This window comes from Diabrotica undecimpunctata, chromosome 10 (assembly GCF_040954645.1).
Source record: "Diabrotica undecimpunctata isolate CICGRU chromosome 10, icDiaUnde3, whole genome shotgun sequence".
In the NCBI taxonomy this organism is placed as follows: domain Eukaryota; kingdom Metazoa; phylum Arthropoda; class Insecta; order Coleoptera; family Chrysomelidae; genus Diabrotica; species Diabrotica undecimpunctata.
This window is the reverse complement of record NC_092812.1, coordinates 58,362,526-58,377,432: the sequence shown is the minus strand read 5'-3', so window position 1 is coordinate 58,377,432 and position 14,907 is coordinate 58,362,526. Positions and strand designations below refer to the sequence as shown.

At 30.9% G+C, this 14,907-nt stretch overlaps 2 protein-coding genes across 4 annotated transcripts in view; one reads left to right on the top strand and one right to left on the bottom strand.

Annotated features, from left to right (window-relative positions):
* PAPLA1 (Phosphatidic Acid Phospholipase A1) overlaps positions 1–4,370 on the bottom strand; it is an 84,584-nt gene extending 80,214 nt beyond the window's left edge. Inside the window, exon 1 of the mRNA XM_072545668.1 lies at positions 4,157–4,370. Coding sequence (XP_072401769.1) covers positions 4,157–4,298 — 142 coding nt within the window. The 5' untranslated portion in view covers positions 4,299–4,370. The remainder of the gene's footprint in view (positions 1–4,156) is intronic.
* A 76-nt stretch (positions 4,371–4,446) lies between these two features.
* On the top strand, positions 4,447–14,907 carry Dsor1 (mitogen-activated protein kinase kinase 1). Of its 3 annotated transcripts, none has more exons than XM_072545672.1 (5): positions 4,447–4,918; positions 9,326–9,780; positions 12,170–12,363; positions 12,429–12,758; positions 14,613–14,907. In XM_072545672.1, exons 1-5 carry the CDS (start codon positions 4,824–4,826, stop codon positions 14,703–14,705), a joined length of 1,167 nt encoding a protein of 388 aa, XP_072401773.1. In that variant the 5' UTR covers positions 4,447–4,823; the 3' UTR covers positions 14,706–14,907. The 3 variants fall into 3 exon arrangements, with proteins under 3 accessions (XP_072401773.1, XP_072401775.1, XP_072401774.1); XM_072545674.1 differs by lacking the exon at positions 4,447–4,918 and adding an exon at positions 5,471–5,600; XM_072545673.1 differs by lacking the exon at positions 4,447–4,918 and adding an exon at positions 7,232–7,250.

The window sequence follows — 14,907 nt, the reverse complement described above, 5'->3', positions numbered from 1 at the left end:
TAGTGATTATAATGATGAAGAAACGATAAGTTGTAGAGATTCTAGTGATGACAACTTGGTGTTTGATTCAGAAACCTCAGAAGCGGAGTCGTCAAATTCGGAGACTCCGCCGAATGCAGATAAGTAAAGATTTTTTGTGATATTTTAATAAAAACTACAAACAATTTTATTTTAAATAAAAAAATTATACTGAAAAGTAAATGGAATATAAAGAGAGCTAACTAGAATCTATATACATATATTCTAGAATGCTGTTTTGAAAAGGCATGAAATTTGATAACATATGTAGCATTAAAAGTGCAGCTTTCTTGTTAAAATTATAAATAAGACAGCTGAAAATGCACCTTCTTTTAAACCTTAAGTCGGAAACCATCTCCTTGGTTGGAATTAAGCACCATGAAGACATTAAATTATAAGTACGGTCATCCACAACCAATAATTATACACGGTATCAAAGAATTGTAGCAGATTTTATCCCGATATTAAAATCAGGAATGGATGCGAATCTCGCAGATTCTTACAGACCAATTTCTTTTTAAAACCTTCGCACAATAGATGCTCTCACAACTATTGCAGTAGATATCCAAATAAATGTTTCTAAAAATAATTATTTACAGGCTTTTTTGGATATTAACGGAGCTTATGATTATTTATGCCATCAATTTTAAAAGAAAAAATAATTTCTAGATGTAATATCCTTAGGTATCAGTTTTGAGCCATATTCAACTTAAACTCAAAAAACTCAATTAACTCAAAATTAATCATATCTCTTTTAAAATTGTTGGCCACATCACCGAAGAATACTCTAAATGAGACCTTACCAATGCACAATACAAAACAGATCCTCTTTTACATTTCGAGTGACAAATCCAATGATCTTAGGTGCCTTATTGATTAATATGAAAATTGAATGGAAGTTTGCTATCAAATTTTATTTGATTATTCCAATTTTATAAAATGATATCTTATGGCATTTATCAGTTTTTTAAAGCATTTTAAACTCACTAAGTATGTTAGATATTTGGAAATGAGCCTTCTTTATTTTTTTTTATTTGGAAAAATTAATTTGGAAGTCAATATTGATCACATGTTGGAAAAATTTAAAAATGTATCATTGTCTACGATCCTTGCCTCATCAGTTCTGTAAACTTTTGACATCCTACTTAAGCCACAGATACTTCTCAGTTAAATATGGATCAGAATGCTCAGACTTATATCAAAGTAAATCAGGAGTGCTGCAAGGCATCATGTTAGGACCAATGTTCTATCAGCTTTTCACTTCAGTTTTACCAATCTCAAAACTCAAATCATAATAACAGCAACCTTCGCAGATGACAACACGGCAGTACTTGTCTCCCATCATGACTTAGTGAGTGAGTGGTGAAATTTCGTGAGTGGTGAAGTGGGATTTCAGAAGGTACCAGCTTTGTTAAAAGAAGTAGGTGAACTTAAGGAAAGTATAAATAAAATTCTACACAAGGAAAATGTCACATCTGTTGCACCAGATATGGAGGATATTATTTCCGAAATGCTGGAGAGGCAAAGTAGGGCTTCCAATATAATTAATTATATTTAATGTTAATGAATCATTTAAAAATAATCAATCAGAACATAATGCAGAGGACAAACAGCCGGTACTTAATATTTTGACTGATTTTAATATTAAAAAAAAATAATACAAAACTATTTAGATTAGGAAAATTTAGCAATAATGGTTAAGTCGTTTGATAATGAGAGTAACATTAATGAACTACTAAACTCCAAAATTTTAAAAGAGTTTTTTGTAACTTGTTATCACATTATCTTAAATTTTATAAATACTTCTCTTTGATCATCAAAAATTCCAGATTTATTAAAAATCGTTACAATTGTTCCAATACCAAAAGTTGATAATACTATTAAGGCAGGTGAATTTAGACCTATTAATATACTACCGTCCATTGAGAGATTATTAGAGTTGGTAGTATATGATGAAGTCATGGATCACATTGATAAAAATGAAATTTTAATGAATAATCAGGCAGATTTTTGTAAAAAATATTCCTGTTAACTGCACTGCAATTTTCACATTGTAAATTCAGGTCTGAATTGGATAATGATAATTATGTAGTGGTGGTATTGCTTGATTTAAAAAGAGCTTTTGAAACTATTGATCGTAATATACAAAATTAGAAGGTTATGGTGTTGGAGGAAATGTTTTTGAATGATTTAAAGATTACTTATTAAATAGAAAGCAACAAGTGAGCATTGATGATATTACTTCTTCTGAAATTAATATTAATATTGGGGTACCTCAAAGTAGTGTCTTAGGACCCTTTTTGTTCATATTATAATTTAAATGATATAGACTTGTTTGTTAAATGTGATTTCTTTAATTTGTATGCAGATGACATCCTACTTGCATGTTACGATTCAAACTTAGAAAATGCTGTATCTAGAATGAATTCAGCATTACAGTCTGTTAATAAATATTTAAACATCAACAAACTAAACAAATGTTTTAAAGATGAAGGCTATGATAATAACAACGAAATATAAATACTCAAATATTAATATAAATACTATTAATCTTTAAATTGACAATGATAAAATAGAAATCATCACAAAGATTAAGTATCTTGGTTTTCAATAGAATAATTTATTATCTTTTAATGACCATTTTAATTATGATTTAATTATGATTATGATAAAAATAAGATTTCTAAAAAATTATATTTTTTTCAAGAATATCTAAAAATTTGTCAACTTCAACTAAAAATACAGTTTTTAATGCAATTATTCAACCTCTTCGACTTTTGTTTGTCTGTTATTTTTCTCTTCAATTTAAATCAATCAGCCATGTAGCAAAAATTACAAAATCATGGAATGAAATCATTCTTGGTGAAAGCACTAACAATGATTAGCATGCTGCAGTGGCTTTTAGTTCAACAAAGGGTCTTTTACCTTACACTGGTGCTCATTTATAAAATTTTTAATAATTTGGCTCCTGCTTACTTTTGTGAGTTTATTACATGGACTTGTGATATTCACAATTATCCTACTCGAAATAATTGTAATTTACACATTGTGAAAACAAAAAGTATGGCTTCAAGAAACTCTTTGTTATTTAAGGGTTTTGATATTTTTAATAGGCAACAATAGAGTAGAGTAAATTTTTTTATTTGCATAAATTTTTAAACATAATTGAGCAAATAATGTCACATTATTAATTACAGATTAAAAAAATATATATTGACATCACACATTTAAAATATATTAACATTACAAATTAAATATGCTGATCAAGGAGAAGGATGGGCCAGGTACTCTGCCACAGTATATGGCTCAATGTCAACTAGGTGTTGAAAAACCTTTCTTTTAAAAGCTCTATATCTCATATCATATTTATCAATAAAATACATAAATGTTTCACTGAAAGTTACTATCAGCTTTTTGCTAATGACCTTAAATTGAGCTGTCTTAATAAGTATACTGAAGATTGCAACAAACTTCAATATGGCTTACATAGTTTACACAGCTGGTGTTTAAATAATGGTATGAATGTAAACCAAAACAAATGTAAAGCCATGACAAACAATATATTAAAAAAAAACTTGACCCAAAAGATAACATTAAGCAGCATATTAAATGTAAGACAGTGTAGAAAAATACTATCCAAAAACTAAGAAATCAGAAATATTAGCTGTCCTAAAAAATAGGAATAAATTCAGAATAGTCCTATCTGCCATAAAGAATAGTGTTTTTGTGAAACAGGGACACACACTAAAACTCCTATATAAAATTCAAGTGACATAAACAGATATCTAACAAGAATGGGTAAGAATAGAAGGAGGACCTAAAAATAGAAGAATATAAAGAAAAAACAGATAGGTATACATTACTGAATTTGTGTATGTTTACAGTGCATTTCCTGATCTTTTTACTGTACTACTATTGATATGATTATTAAAAATAAACATATTTATAATAAAAATCAGTATTCACTATCTAAATAGCCCTTTTTCAAAAAGTAAAGAATTTTAAATTAAACATTGTACATCTTTTATAGGATCTCCATAAATCCTACAAATTTGTTTCATTTAAATTAACCTAACACCAATATCATGATTTAACACCTTAGTACCATTATTTTAATATACAAAAGAGAAAAACTTACCATGGGATATATTTAATGTATGAGGTGGAGGTTTTTCTTTTGCAGGTAACAATATAGCATGTTGAGTAAAATCTTCAAAGGTTCCTCCAGTTACCGATACACTAAACAACGGATTTTTTACTTTCTTTGAGGGATCATTCATTTTTATCACTATCAAATTATGTCAGTACTTAACCATCTGTTACTTTTAAGTCAACAAAAGTGAAAAAAATAATATGCCACTGTCACAGTGTCACATTTTTAATGACAGCTCTCAATTGTCATTAGGCATCAGTAACCTTGAAAATTTTTTATCCAAAAATTTTGGGCCGTAATAAATCTGTTTCCTTTTAATGTATGAATTCTGTCAGAGATAGGCAATAGTGTTCATGTTCAATGTACTTTAATTTATTAATTTATATGGTTTAACCACATAGATTAATTATTATCTGTACATAAGTTAGAGGATGTAGTCACTCCCAAATTCGATTTTAGTTAATAGATAAAAATATAAGTTTGTCTTTTAAAAATCAATTGCCTCATTTCGTTAAATAACATAAAAATAGCGTATAGTAAATAATAACGAGCTTGTTATGTGCACTGAATTATTGTAATTAAGTTAACCTCTAAGTTAACTTATAGGTATAGAAGTAATTTCTACAGTAGAAATGTAATTGAAATATTTACAATGTCAAAAAATAAATTAAACCTAACACTACCTCCTGGTTCAATAGACCAAACGCCGGCGGTAACACCAACATCATCATTTCAAGAAACTCCAGTGTAAGTTCTGTAGATAGATATAATAGTAGTAGTTTTAATAAAACAAACAACATTGTCATGGTTATTATAACTTGTTTCCAAAAAATTCTAAAAATGAGTAGATAGATTATTACATACACACTATTGGACAAAAGTAGACCAGCACTTACCAATTTTTTTAAATCCCAAGTTTCCAGTACTATATTATGCATGACATCAAAGGCAAGAGTCTTTTGAGGATTAAATAATATGAGCTTATTAGGTTTCAAATTTACATAGGTATACACTATCAACAAAAGTAGAGCAGTAGTTTACCAAATTTTTTAAATCCCAAGTTTAAAGTACTATATACATGACATCAAAGATAAGAGTGTTCTTGAGGATCAAATATGTACTTATTAAGTTTCAAATACAAATTAACAAAGCATCAATAGTAAACAAAATATTAAATATGTTCCAAAAAATAAGTTAATAATATACTTAAATAACAAAATACTTTCCTATAGTTCTTTTTATAGTGTATCTAAAATAATTTCAGCCTGTAATGAAAAGAGGCATTTGGAACACCTACCAAAATTGGGAATGACAAGAAAAACAACAGACACCTTAAAAGAATTTTGAAAAATGATCCTTGGAAGTGCACATCCAGAATTATTGCTGAAATTCCAGAAATCATGGTTGGTCCAAGTATATTTCAGAGAAGGTAAATAAAAGCAAAGTTGTTCAGTAGAAGTGTGGCTAAAAACCTTTAGTTTTGAGAAGAAATGAGCAACATTTACAATATTGCAACAATATTTAAGATGAATACCAGACAATTGGAAAAAGGTATTATTTAATGCTCAAATGCCATACAAATACCATGATTTCATATAAGAGCACACTAGACTGCTTTGCTTTTATTGAGTTTAGCATACAGAAGGAATAAAGAAGCTGAGTTATTCATATACTACCTTTTTATTTACATCAAAAATAAAGATTGTGATTTATTTAAGTAAATAAGTATGAATGTTCCCAAAATCAATCTAAATTTCAAATTTTGATACTTCTAATATTGATCCATGTATAATATAAATAGGATGTTATTCATATTTAATCAATTTTCAGGCAATTCTTTGTAAATGTAAAAAGAAGTTAGTTACAAATAATATGATTCATTAATCTATGTATAAAATATGTAGCTACCAACTTAAAAATGGTGAAGGCAGGCTTTTTATGGAGTTGTTTCTCATGGAAAGGGTTCTCTACAGAGTGGGAAATGCCAGGTCATTTTATTTTCCAATAGGAAACAATCTAAAATGTTCTTTAAAAAAGAATGAATTCAAGGAAATAACATGCAAGTTTTGGAGTTGCCAGCACAATCCCCTGATCTTACACCAATTAAAAATTTGTGGGAAGAAGTTGACTGCATTTTCATACAAATTAATGTTTCCAAATGAACAATTGTTTATAGATAAAATCAGTTAAGTTTAGACATATATTTCAGAAGGTGTTATACAAAAATTAACCAAAAAAATACTATGATTTTGTCAGCAAGCAACAAATAATAATGCACTTATATTCTACAAACTATTAATTTGATACTTTTATTATTATTAATAAATAATTTAGCAAATGTTGTTTGCAAATAATAATTTTATTTCTCAGCAGACTTTATATAGGGTTAAATATAAATAAATTATTACATGTTTGAAAAATGTACATATTATCTATTTATTTTTTATGCTTTTATGAAACATACTACTTGTCCTCATCTTGTGAATTTATTCTTTATGCTTTCTTATCAAGTGATACATCTTCTGTACTCTTTTTTATGCTATAAGCAGACTTTCTATCTTTCAAAAGAATTAAGCCACCATTTCTAGTTTCAAAATCTAGTCTCTTTATACCTTCATATCCTCTTGAATTTACCCATTTCTGGATTAAAATCACCTATTATTACTCCCTCAGATATTGAAATATCAAATAAATATATCTTTTAATCGAATATAAAAAGCTTTTCTTTCATTTTCAGTAAATCCACCTTTAGGGGATACACATAGCAATTTTTTATCAAGTACAAATTTTACTGACATTCTATCACTAGTTCATATAACTTTCTGTATCAATTTTCTCTCTATGTGTGTGTGTGTGTGTGTGTGTGTGTGTGCATTTGTATGTAAGGTGTATACACTTATATACTTCTGGCTTATTGGCATTTATCAGTGTGGTGTTGCTAAGTTAGGAAAATGCACCATCTTTACTGCAACATACCGAGTATATTATGTATAATCAATTTTTCAAAAATACCATAAAATAACATTTTATAACAATAACAACAAGAAACCAGTTGATTCTTCATACTACATTGATAGTGGTAAGTTTTCTGAGATAGCTAAATAAGATATTTAGAGACATGTTATAGTCAAAATCAGTTTGTTGATCATATTAATACAATATCAGTGAAGGCCTCTAAGATGTTGGGATTTATCATTAGAAATGCGAAGGGGTTGTCTTATCCATATGTTAAAATTTTATATTGTGCGAAAGTGTGTTTTAAAGTAGTCTTTGGTATTGCCATAGAAGTATTCAGTATAGATTTCTTTGGTACTCCATCCATCCATCCAATGGCGCTACAGCCCAAATCGGGCCTTGGCCTCCTTCAACAGGCTTCTCCAACCATCTCTATTTACCGCTGTTCTTTTCCATGAACGCGTTCCCAGGCAGTTTCTGGCATCCTCATCGACTTCATCTTCCCATCTCTTTTTAGGTCTTCCAACAGGTCTTTTTCCCTGCATTCTTGCATTTAATAATTTTCTGGGGATTCTATTCTCATGCATGCGGACCACGTGCCCTGCCCATCGTAATCTCTGCAGTTTAGTATGTTGTGCTAGAGTTGGTTCGCTATATTGCTCGTATATTTCTCTATTGTACCTAATTCGCCAGTTGTTGTTTTCACTTATTGGGCCCAGGATCCTACGTAATATTTTTCTTTCAAACACATCTAATGCATTGGCAGATTTCTGTGTCACCACCCATGTTTCGCAACCATAACTTTGGTACTACTCATATCAATTTAATATACCTAGATCTGTGCATGGTTACCAGAAAATCACAAGTCAACTGAACTACTAGAATCTCTAACATTGATGTATGTTTCACATGTGATGTATGTTGTATATGTCATTAATATTGTTTGTCAAGACCAAATAAACTCTAGGTCTAAGGAAGTTTACTTACGAATTGCCTTTTGGAAGAGAGCCATAAACTACAGCAACAACAACAATCTATATGTTCTCTCCAGGCAACTTAGAAGTACAAATACATTATACACTTTTTTTCATAATACAATGAAAAGTTACCATTATAGGGAATATTTAATTACCTCAACAACAATCTTCTCAATGCCATCTTCAATGTATGCTGCAAATTAAGAGAAACAACATGTGATATTAGATTTTAATTGTAAATCTTTTTATTGGTTTCTTTATATTGTCAATTATCTGTTTAGTAAGAGAAATATACTTATATAATAAATGGAGTTCTCTGTAGACATCTATGGTGAGTGTTTTCAGGTATCTTCAAAACATGAGGCTCAATCAATTGCATGTTTTTTTCTTTAATAAAGATTTAAACAAATTATTGAGTCTCCCATTTATAGGTTTTATTCCAATTTTATTGTAAAGTGTTCTATTTGACAGATTATGAAGTGTGTTATCAGAATGATGCATTCTAGTAATTTGTCAAAGGCTGGCTGTTTCACCCACTTTTATATTATTTTTAGCAGAACCTTTACAATCATAGGACATTGTAGTGTAGAACCATATGCCACCATGGGTTTTGTAAATCATTTTATAAATATTGGCAGCAGTTTCAATCATAATTCCCTCATTCTTGCATGAACTTGTTAAGTTTTTTGCTCTAGTTGTAATTTTTCCTTTTATACATGAGGTGGTATTCTTCTTTAGTGCCTATCCGCTTCGGATAGTAGATTTTTCAGCCAGGAAATCCTTCGCCTTCCTGGTCTTCGTTTTCCTTCTACTTTTCCTTGTAGAATTAATTGCAGCAACCCATATCTTTCACTGTTCCTCATGATGTGACAGGTATCGATTTTGACTGTTTTTATTGTGGTTAGCTACTACACGAGGTGGTACTTGAACTTTAATTCTAATCTATTTTAATTCCCAAATACTTGACATATTGGGAGGATGCAATAATATTGTTATATATCTTTCTAGTTGGAGAGTGATCTTGGATTATATGGAAAATATTATTAGTTGTATTTTAAAGGGATTTGTTATTAATCTCAATTTATTGACCTAAGATAATCTGTCATCCTATCTGTCCATTGTTTTTAAGAATTTGTATAATTATGTTAGTCCATTTTATTTATGTATTGTTTAATGTAAGGGGGCTTTTCCTGTCAAATAACTAAAATAAATTTATTTTTAGTGCAAGTAACCTTGTGAGGGGAAATAGCATTGAAAATCTAACTGCACGCCTGGAAGAACTTGATTCAACCCTTGAAATGGATGACACCCAGCGTAAAAGAATAGAAGTGTTCCTTTGTCAAAAAGAAAAAATCGGAGGAGAGTTTTCTGATGATGACTTTGAGAAATTGGGAGAACTTGGTTCTGGCAATGGCGGAGTAGTTACCAAAGTTCGTCATAAGGGCAGTGGATTAATAATGGCAAGAAAACTTATTCATCTGGAAGTAAAACCTGCAATAAAAAAACAAATTATTAGAGAGTTACGAGTTCTGCACAAATGCAATTTTGCACATATTGTTGGATTTTATGGAGCATTTTATAGTGATGGTGAAATTAGTATTTGTATGGAGTACATGGATGCAGGATCCCTGGATCTAATTTTGAAAAGAGCTGGCCGTATTCCGGAAAATATTTTAGGTATGCAAATATTTAATTCATATTATGTAGTGGCTGAAATTTAATTTTATTGCATCAGTTTATTCTTCTACACAATATTTAACATACATTTGAAGCCCTCAAAAAATTTCAAAATTAATCAAACAATAGCCATTAGCTATTAGTAGATATATTTAAAAAAATGGCACAATGGATATTATGAAGAAAATTAGTATTTGGTGGGACAACCTTTGTTTTTAGTACAGACTCGATTCTGCGAGGCATTAGGTTCACGAGACAAGCCAAATCTTCTGGTGTAATAACTCTAAACCAGTTTTGAATAGTGGCTTTTATCAATTCTTCTTTGTTATTTGATTTGATTTCTATCAGACCTAGATCGGGACTACAGTAGACTCCTGTAAGTTCGGCCACCTCGGGAACCGGACCCTAGGCCGAACTTAAAAGTGGCCGAACTAACCGATGCTTATCTAAAAAATGCCCATTTATTCTTTGTATGGATCTAGCAAAAACAAAACATTTGTACATTAAGTAGAAGACAACACAGAGGAATACTCTGACATATATTTAACACATGAAAAGATAGACAGTTACAAAAATACTATAAAACAATACTTACGGAACTCTAGGCCTAAAAATATTATTGCACATTGGTGGTTTGGCTTCTTAAACACTTAAAAAAGTCAGTTTTTTTTTTCTAAATTTTCTTTTCTAATGATTTTTGACGTGCAAAGTCACGCCACTTTTTAATAATCATTACATCAATGGCAGTTGATTCTTTTGCTGTTCGACATAGGTAGCTGCCAGTTGCAAAGCTGCTTTGCCTTCACATGGCTCATTTTATTTTCTTTATCTTCATCTTCATTCTCAGCAGCATCTGTGTCGTTATCCTTCTCATTTTCTCGGCGATTTCGTCGTCGTTTAAAACCTCGTTGTGTAGCTCCTTTTCAAAGTTGATCCACTCCAAAACGTCTTCTTCAACAATGGGACCACTGTTTGGTAGTTGCTGAAGATGGTGCAATAGAGCTGCATTGTCATCAGGTTCGTTAATAAGAATGTCAATATTTGACTTTTTAGGATTGGTCCACTTAACGGGGTTCCTCGTCTTCGTTCTTGCATGAACCACAACCACAGAGCATCTTCCACCAATTCGTGTTTTGCTTTTCTCAGTGTGCAACGCTTTTGTAGAACTTTTTCAGTTTCAATCTGTGTACAAAAGCCTTCGATAGTTTTTCTATTGCGCCGCCAGTCGTTGATTGTACTTTTGCCCACGTTTAAATCTCTGCAAATACTTTGCGCGGATTCTCCTTTGTCCTTTGTGTCTTTTCAGAGCTTGTAGTCTCTGTTTCATTGACTTGTACTTACGTTTACGCGTTTCCCTCATTTTAAAGCAGTTTAATGCGCGACTCGAAACAGTTATTGTCCACACACACAAGAATACTGTCTATACAAACAGTAAAAATCGCAAGTGAAACAAGAATCACTGACTGTATGCCTACCGTAAACGATGAGCGGTTTACCTGCTCGCGTCTGGCTGGCGCTCGCCAAGTGTGTGACTAATGCCCAGAGAGCCGGCCGGATTAAGCGGAGACCGAACTAAACGAGGCCTAACTTACGGGAGTCTACTGTATTTCATGCTGCTAGAAGATGCATTGCTGAGCATTCCCTTCGAGCAAATCTCTGATAGTCAGCAGCAGTTTGGCTTGCAGTCTTTCTTTCTGATATTTTTTTGCATTAATATTGCCCTCTATCAATACCAAACGTCCAACTCCGTTAGTCATCATACAAACCTACATACACCATGACACTCACAAAGTGCTTCATAGTAACTGAACAAACTTCACTTCATCACTCCTAAAGCTCAAGCTTCTGGTTTTATCACTCCAAATTACCTTACTCCACTGTTCATCTGTCCACTCTGTGTGTCAAAGCCCAGTCAATGCGTTTTTGTCTCTGTTTTTTGTTCAGAAACGGCTTCTTGCTTGCAATCCATTTTCGCACAACTTTCTTCTGATAGTGTGGTCCGATATTTGTAAGCCTGTTGATATGACAATAACATTAATGTCTTTTCTCCTGATCTTCTAAAGACAGGCGGCATATTCTGCGCTCATTGTATTGACTAACTTTCAGTTTTCTGCCTGTTCTTTTTGCTGATTTTGTCGTTCCAATGTTAAGATAACGTTTACAGTTAAACTCTGACGCGATATATTATTTCCAGTGTTGCCATTCACAAATCTCTAATTTTCGTCATTGTGCTTGAATCCGTTTCTATATTTTATTAAATAATTATGTAAATATATATATAGGATCAGAAATACATGCAATATTGAGTAAAAATATTACCCATAAGTACACTAGATAATATGGAAATACCAAGAAAATAGTTTTTGAATCACCATTACACTTGTTATAGGTAAAATCACATTTGCGGTTCTCAAAGGGCTTAGTTACTTAAGAGACAAACATGCAATAATGCACAGAGACGTGAAACCAAGTAATATACTCATAAATAGTTCAGGAGAAATCAAGATATGTGATTTTGGAGTATCCGGTCAACTTATTGATTCAATGGCCAATTCTTTTGTTGGAACAAGGAGTTACATGTCTGTAAGTTTTATGTAGTTAAGTATTACAAAGTTCTTTACTAAATTTTAAATTTTGCATTTCTTCAGCCAGAACGGTTACAAGGAACCCACTATTCAGTACAAAGTGACATTTGGTCTTTGGGACTCTCACTGGTTGAAATGGCAATTGGAATGTATCCAATTCCTCCTCCAGACGCAAAAACACTTGCATCCATATTTGGACCTCACAATGATAGTGATTCGCCAGATCACACTAAAGGACCTAGACCTATGGCTATATTTGAGCTGTTAGATTACATTGTAAATGAACCTCCACCTAAACTACCATCTGGAATTTTTACAGACGATTTTAAGGATTTTGTAGACAGATGTTTAAGGAAGAATCCGGATGAAAGAGCAGACCTCAAAACTCTAATGGTAAGCCATAATTATTAATAAATTAGTTCATTAACATTTATTTTTTATATATTTATACCTCTCTGTGAGTTTCATTACTGTAGTTTTTCATGTTCATATCAATCAAATGTGAGGCCATCACACGTCACTTAATCGTTTTTTAAGTATAGTTATTCTCAGGGTCTTCTTTCAGTTGTGACGCGCTATGTTTTAGATATGTCGAGAATTATTGCATGCAATTCGAGACGAATATTAGTTATTTTTTGTTGTGCCCATTCTCTTAAAGCCACCCTTCTTTCAAAATCATTCACAGTTAATTCTTGGTGTCGCCGAATATGGTATGGGTGTATGTGGTGTCTCGAGAGAATTTTCTAAGTAGATCCTTAATTAATCTTACACTTTTGAAATATTTCGGATACTTATATCAATATGCTCAGTTTTGGACAGTAAAACGTTTAATTCAGTTTGTTCTGTTGTAATCGTCGTTGTTTTTTCTTTTGGCCTCATATAACACTGAACCATTGTGATTGAATATATCCATAACCTTTCTTATTCAGTTGCAGACAATCTGGATAACACTCATGATAAACTCTTACTGCTACCGCTCATTATAAACTCTTGCTGCAAGTAAACAGTTCCTATTACATTCTCTTCTCATACCAGTTCTTCTCTTTCAAAATTCATTGTTGCAATTTCGTTTAGGACTGAATTGTCAACTTTTGAAACGTACCTTCATAGCAACCTTGTTTTAATTGTATAGGAACTCATTTGAAATACCTTCTACATTGAAAATAACAATTTCTTTATTTTATTTTTTGTGTATTGTTTTAAGATATTTGTAAATAGTAAATTAAATAAGAATAATATATTTAATTAATCAAATACCCCTTTTTCAACCACAATTTAAAATATCTCCTAAACTGTTAAGCATAGGCATAGGAAATACTTAAGACAAATTAAACTACATTGACTTTAGTTGATAATGGTGATATAAAATATATGGTGATGCATTTAAAAGTACTGAGCAAGTAATGAATTTTTGTTTTGACTAGCCCTGTATTAGATTTAAAGAGTATTAGCAAAATCATTTTTATGAATTTTAAAAATTATTTAAAAACTATGGCTAAAATAGGTCGTTGGTTTTGTACCCCTGTTTCAACTATAGGACTGAACTTGTTACGTTTTTCGTTGAAATGTGGTTGTAACTCTTTAAATACCCTGTATAACACAAAACAACTTTGTATTATTGTAATTTACTTTGTAACAAAATACAGAGTGTTAAAAAAATATCTGAGATGCAGTATAGTGTTATGGAAGACCCTGTATATTTGTAACTAATTTTAAAATGTGGAACTTAGAGCTATCTCCTATTGTTGTAAGTAATTTTTTTCGGTATCTATTATAATAACAGATATAACGGAATTTGTCACAAAATTTAATCGCCCTATATTTAGAGTGTTCCAAAAAAAAAAGGTAACACCGTCTCTAGGATAGGAAAAAAAACTGAACAATAATTGGGGTTTGCTTAGTAAAACATTTTTGTAACGCCATCCATTTTAAAGATGAAGGGCGTTGAAGAAAAAAAAATACACATTTTTTACGATTTTTCCGAAACTACTGGCAACGTTGCAATGAAATTTACAATTATTTTTCAGTTTTTAACCTATCCTAGAGACGGTGTTATCTTTTTTTGAAACATCCTGTATATGCATATATTGAGTTACATTTAAATTATTTTAGGTTAAGTTATTTTAACTACTTTTTAAGATGGAAAAAAAGGTTGAATCAGTAATCCAAATATTTTTAATTATATGCATATTACACATTGTAGACATGGGAGGATTTCTAATAATTGTATATATCTATTTTTTATAGAATCACGCATGGATCAGAAAAACTGAATCAGAGGATGTAGATATCGCAGGATGGGTCTGCAAAACAATGGAAATTCAGCCACCAAATAAATAGCTACAACTACCTTTCTTACATTAAAATAACTCTAATTAATGATTTAGTTAAATGTATATGAAGTAAATAGATGGTAATAATTAATATCAGAACATATTCCAGTGATATATGGACTAGTACCTAATATCTAAAGTTGTATATTTATTTTTTAAATTTCACTTAGGTTACATGAAATGAAATATAAATTGAATATTGAAGAATA

What these genes read in the sequence shown, in the direction of transcription:
- Dsor1 (XM_072545672.1), top strand. Translation starts at nt 4,824, where the DNA reads ATGTCAAAAAATAAATTAAACCTAACACTACCTCCTGGTTCAATAGAC. An exon ending in GAACAAGGAGTTACATGTCT is followed by an intron (nt 12,364 to 12,428) that starts GTAAGTTTTATG and finishes GCATTTCTTCAG; the next exon opens with CCAGAACGGTTACAAGGAAC. An exon ending in CAGACCTCAAAACTCTAATG is followed by an intron (nt 12,759 to 14,612) that starts GTAAGCCATAAT and finishes TATTTTTTATAG; the next exon opens with AATCACGCATGGATCAGAAA.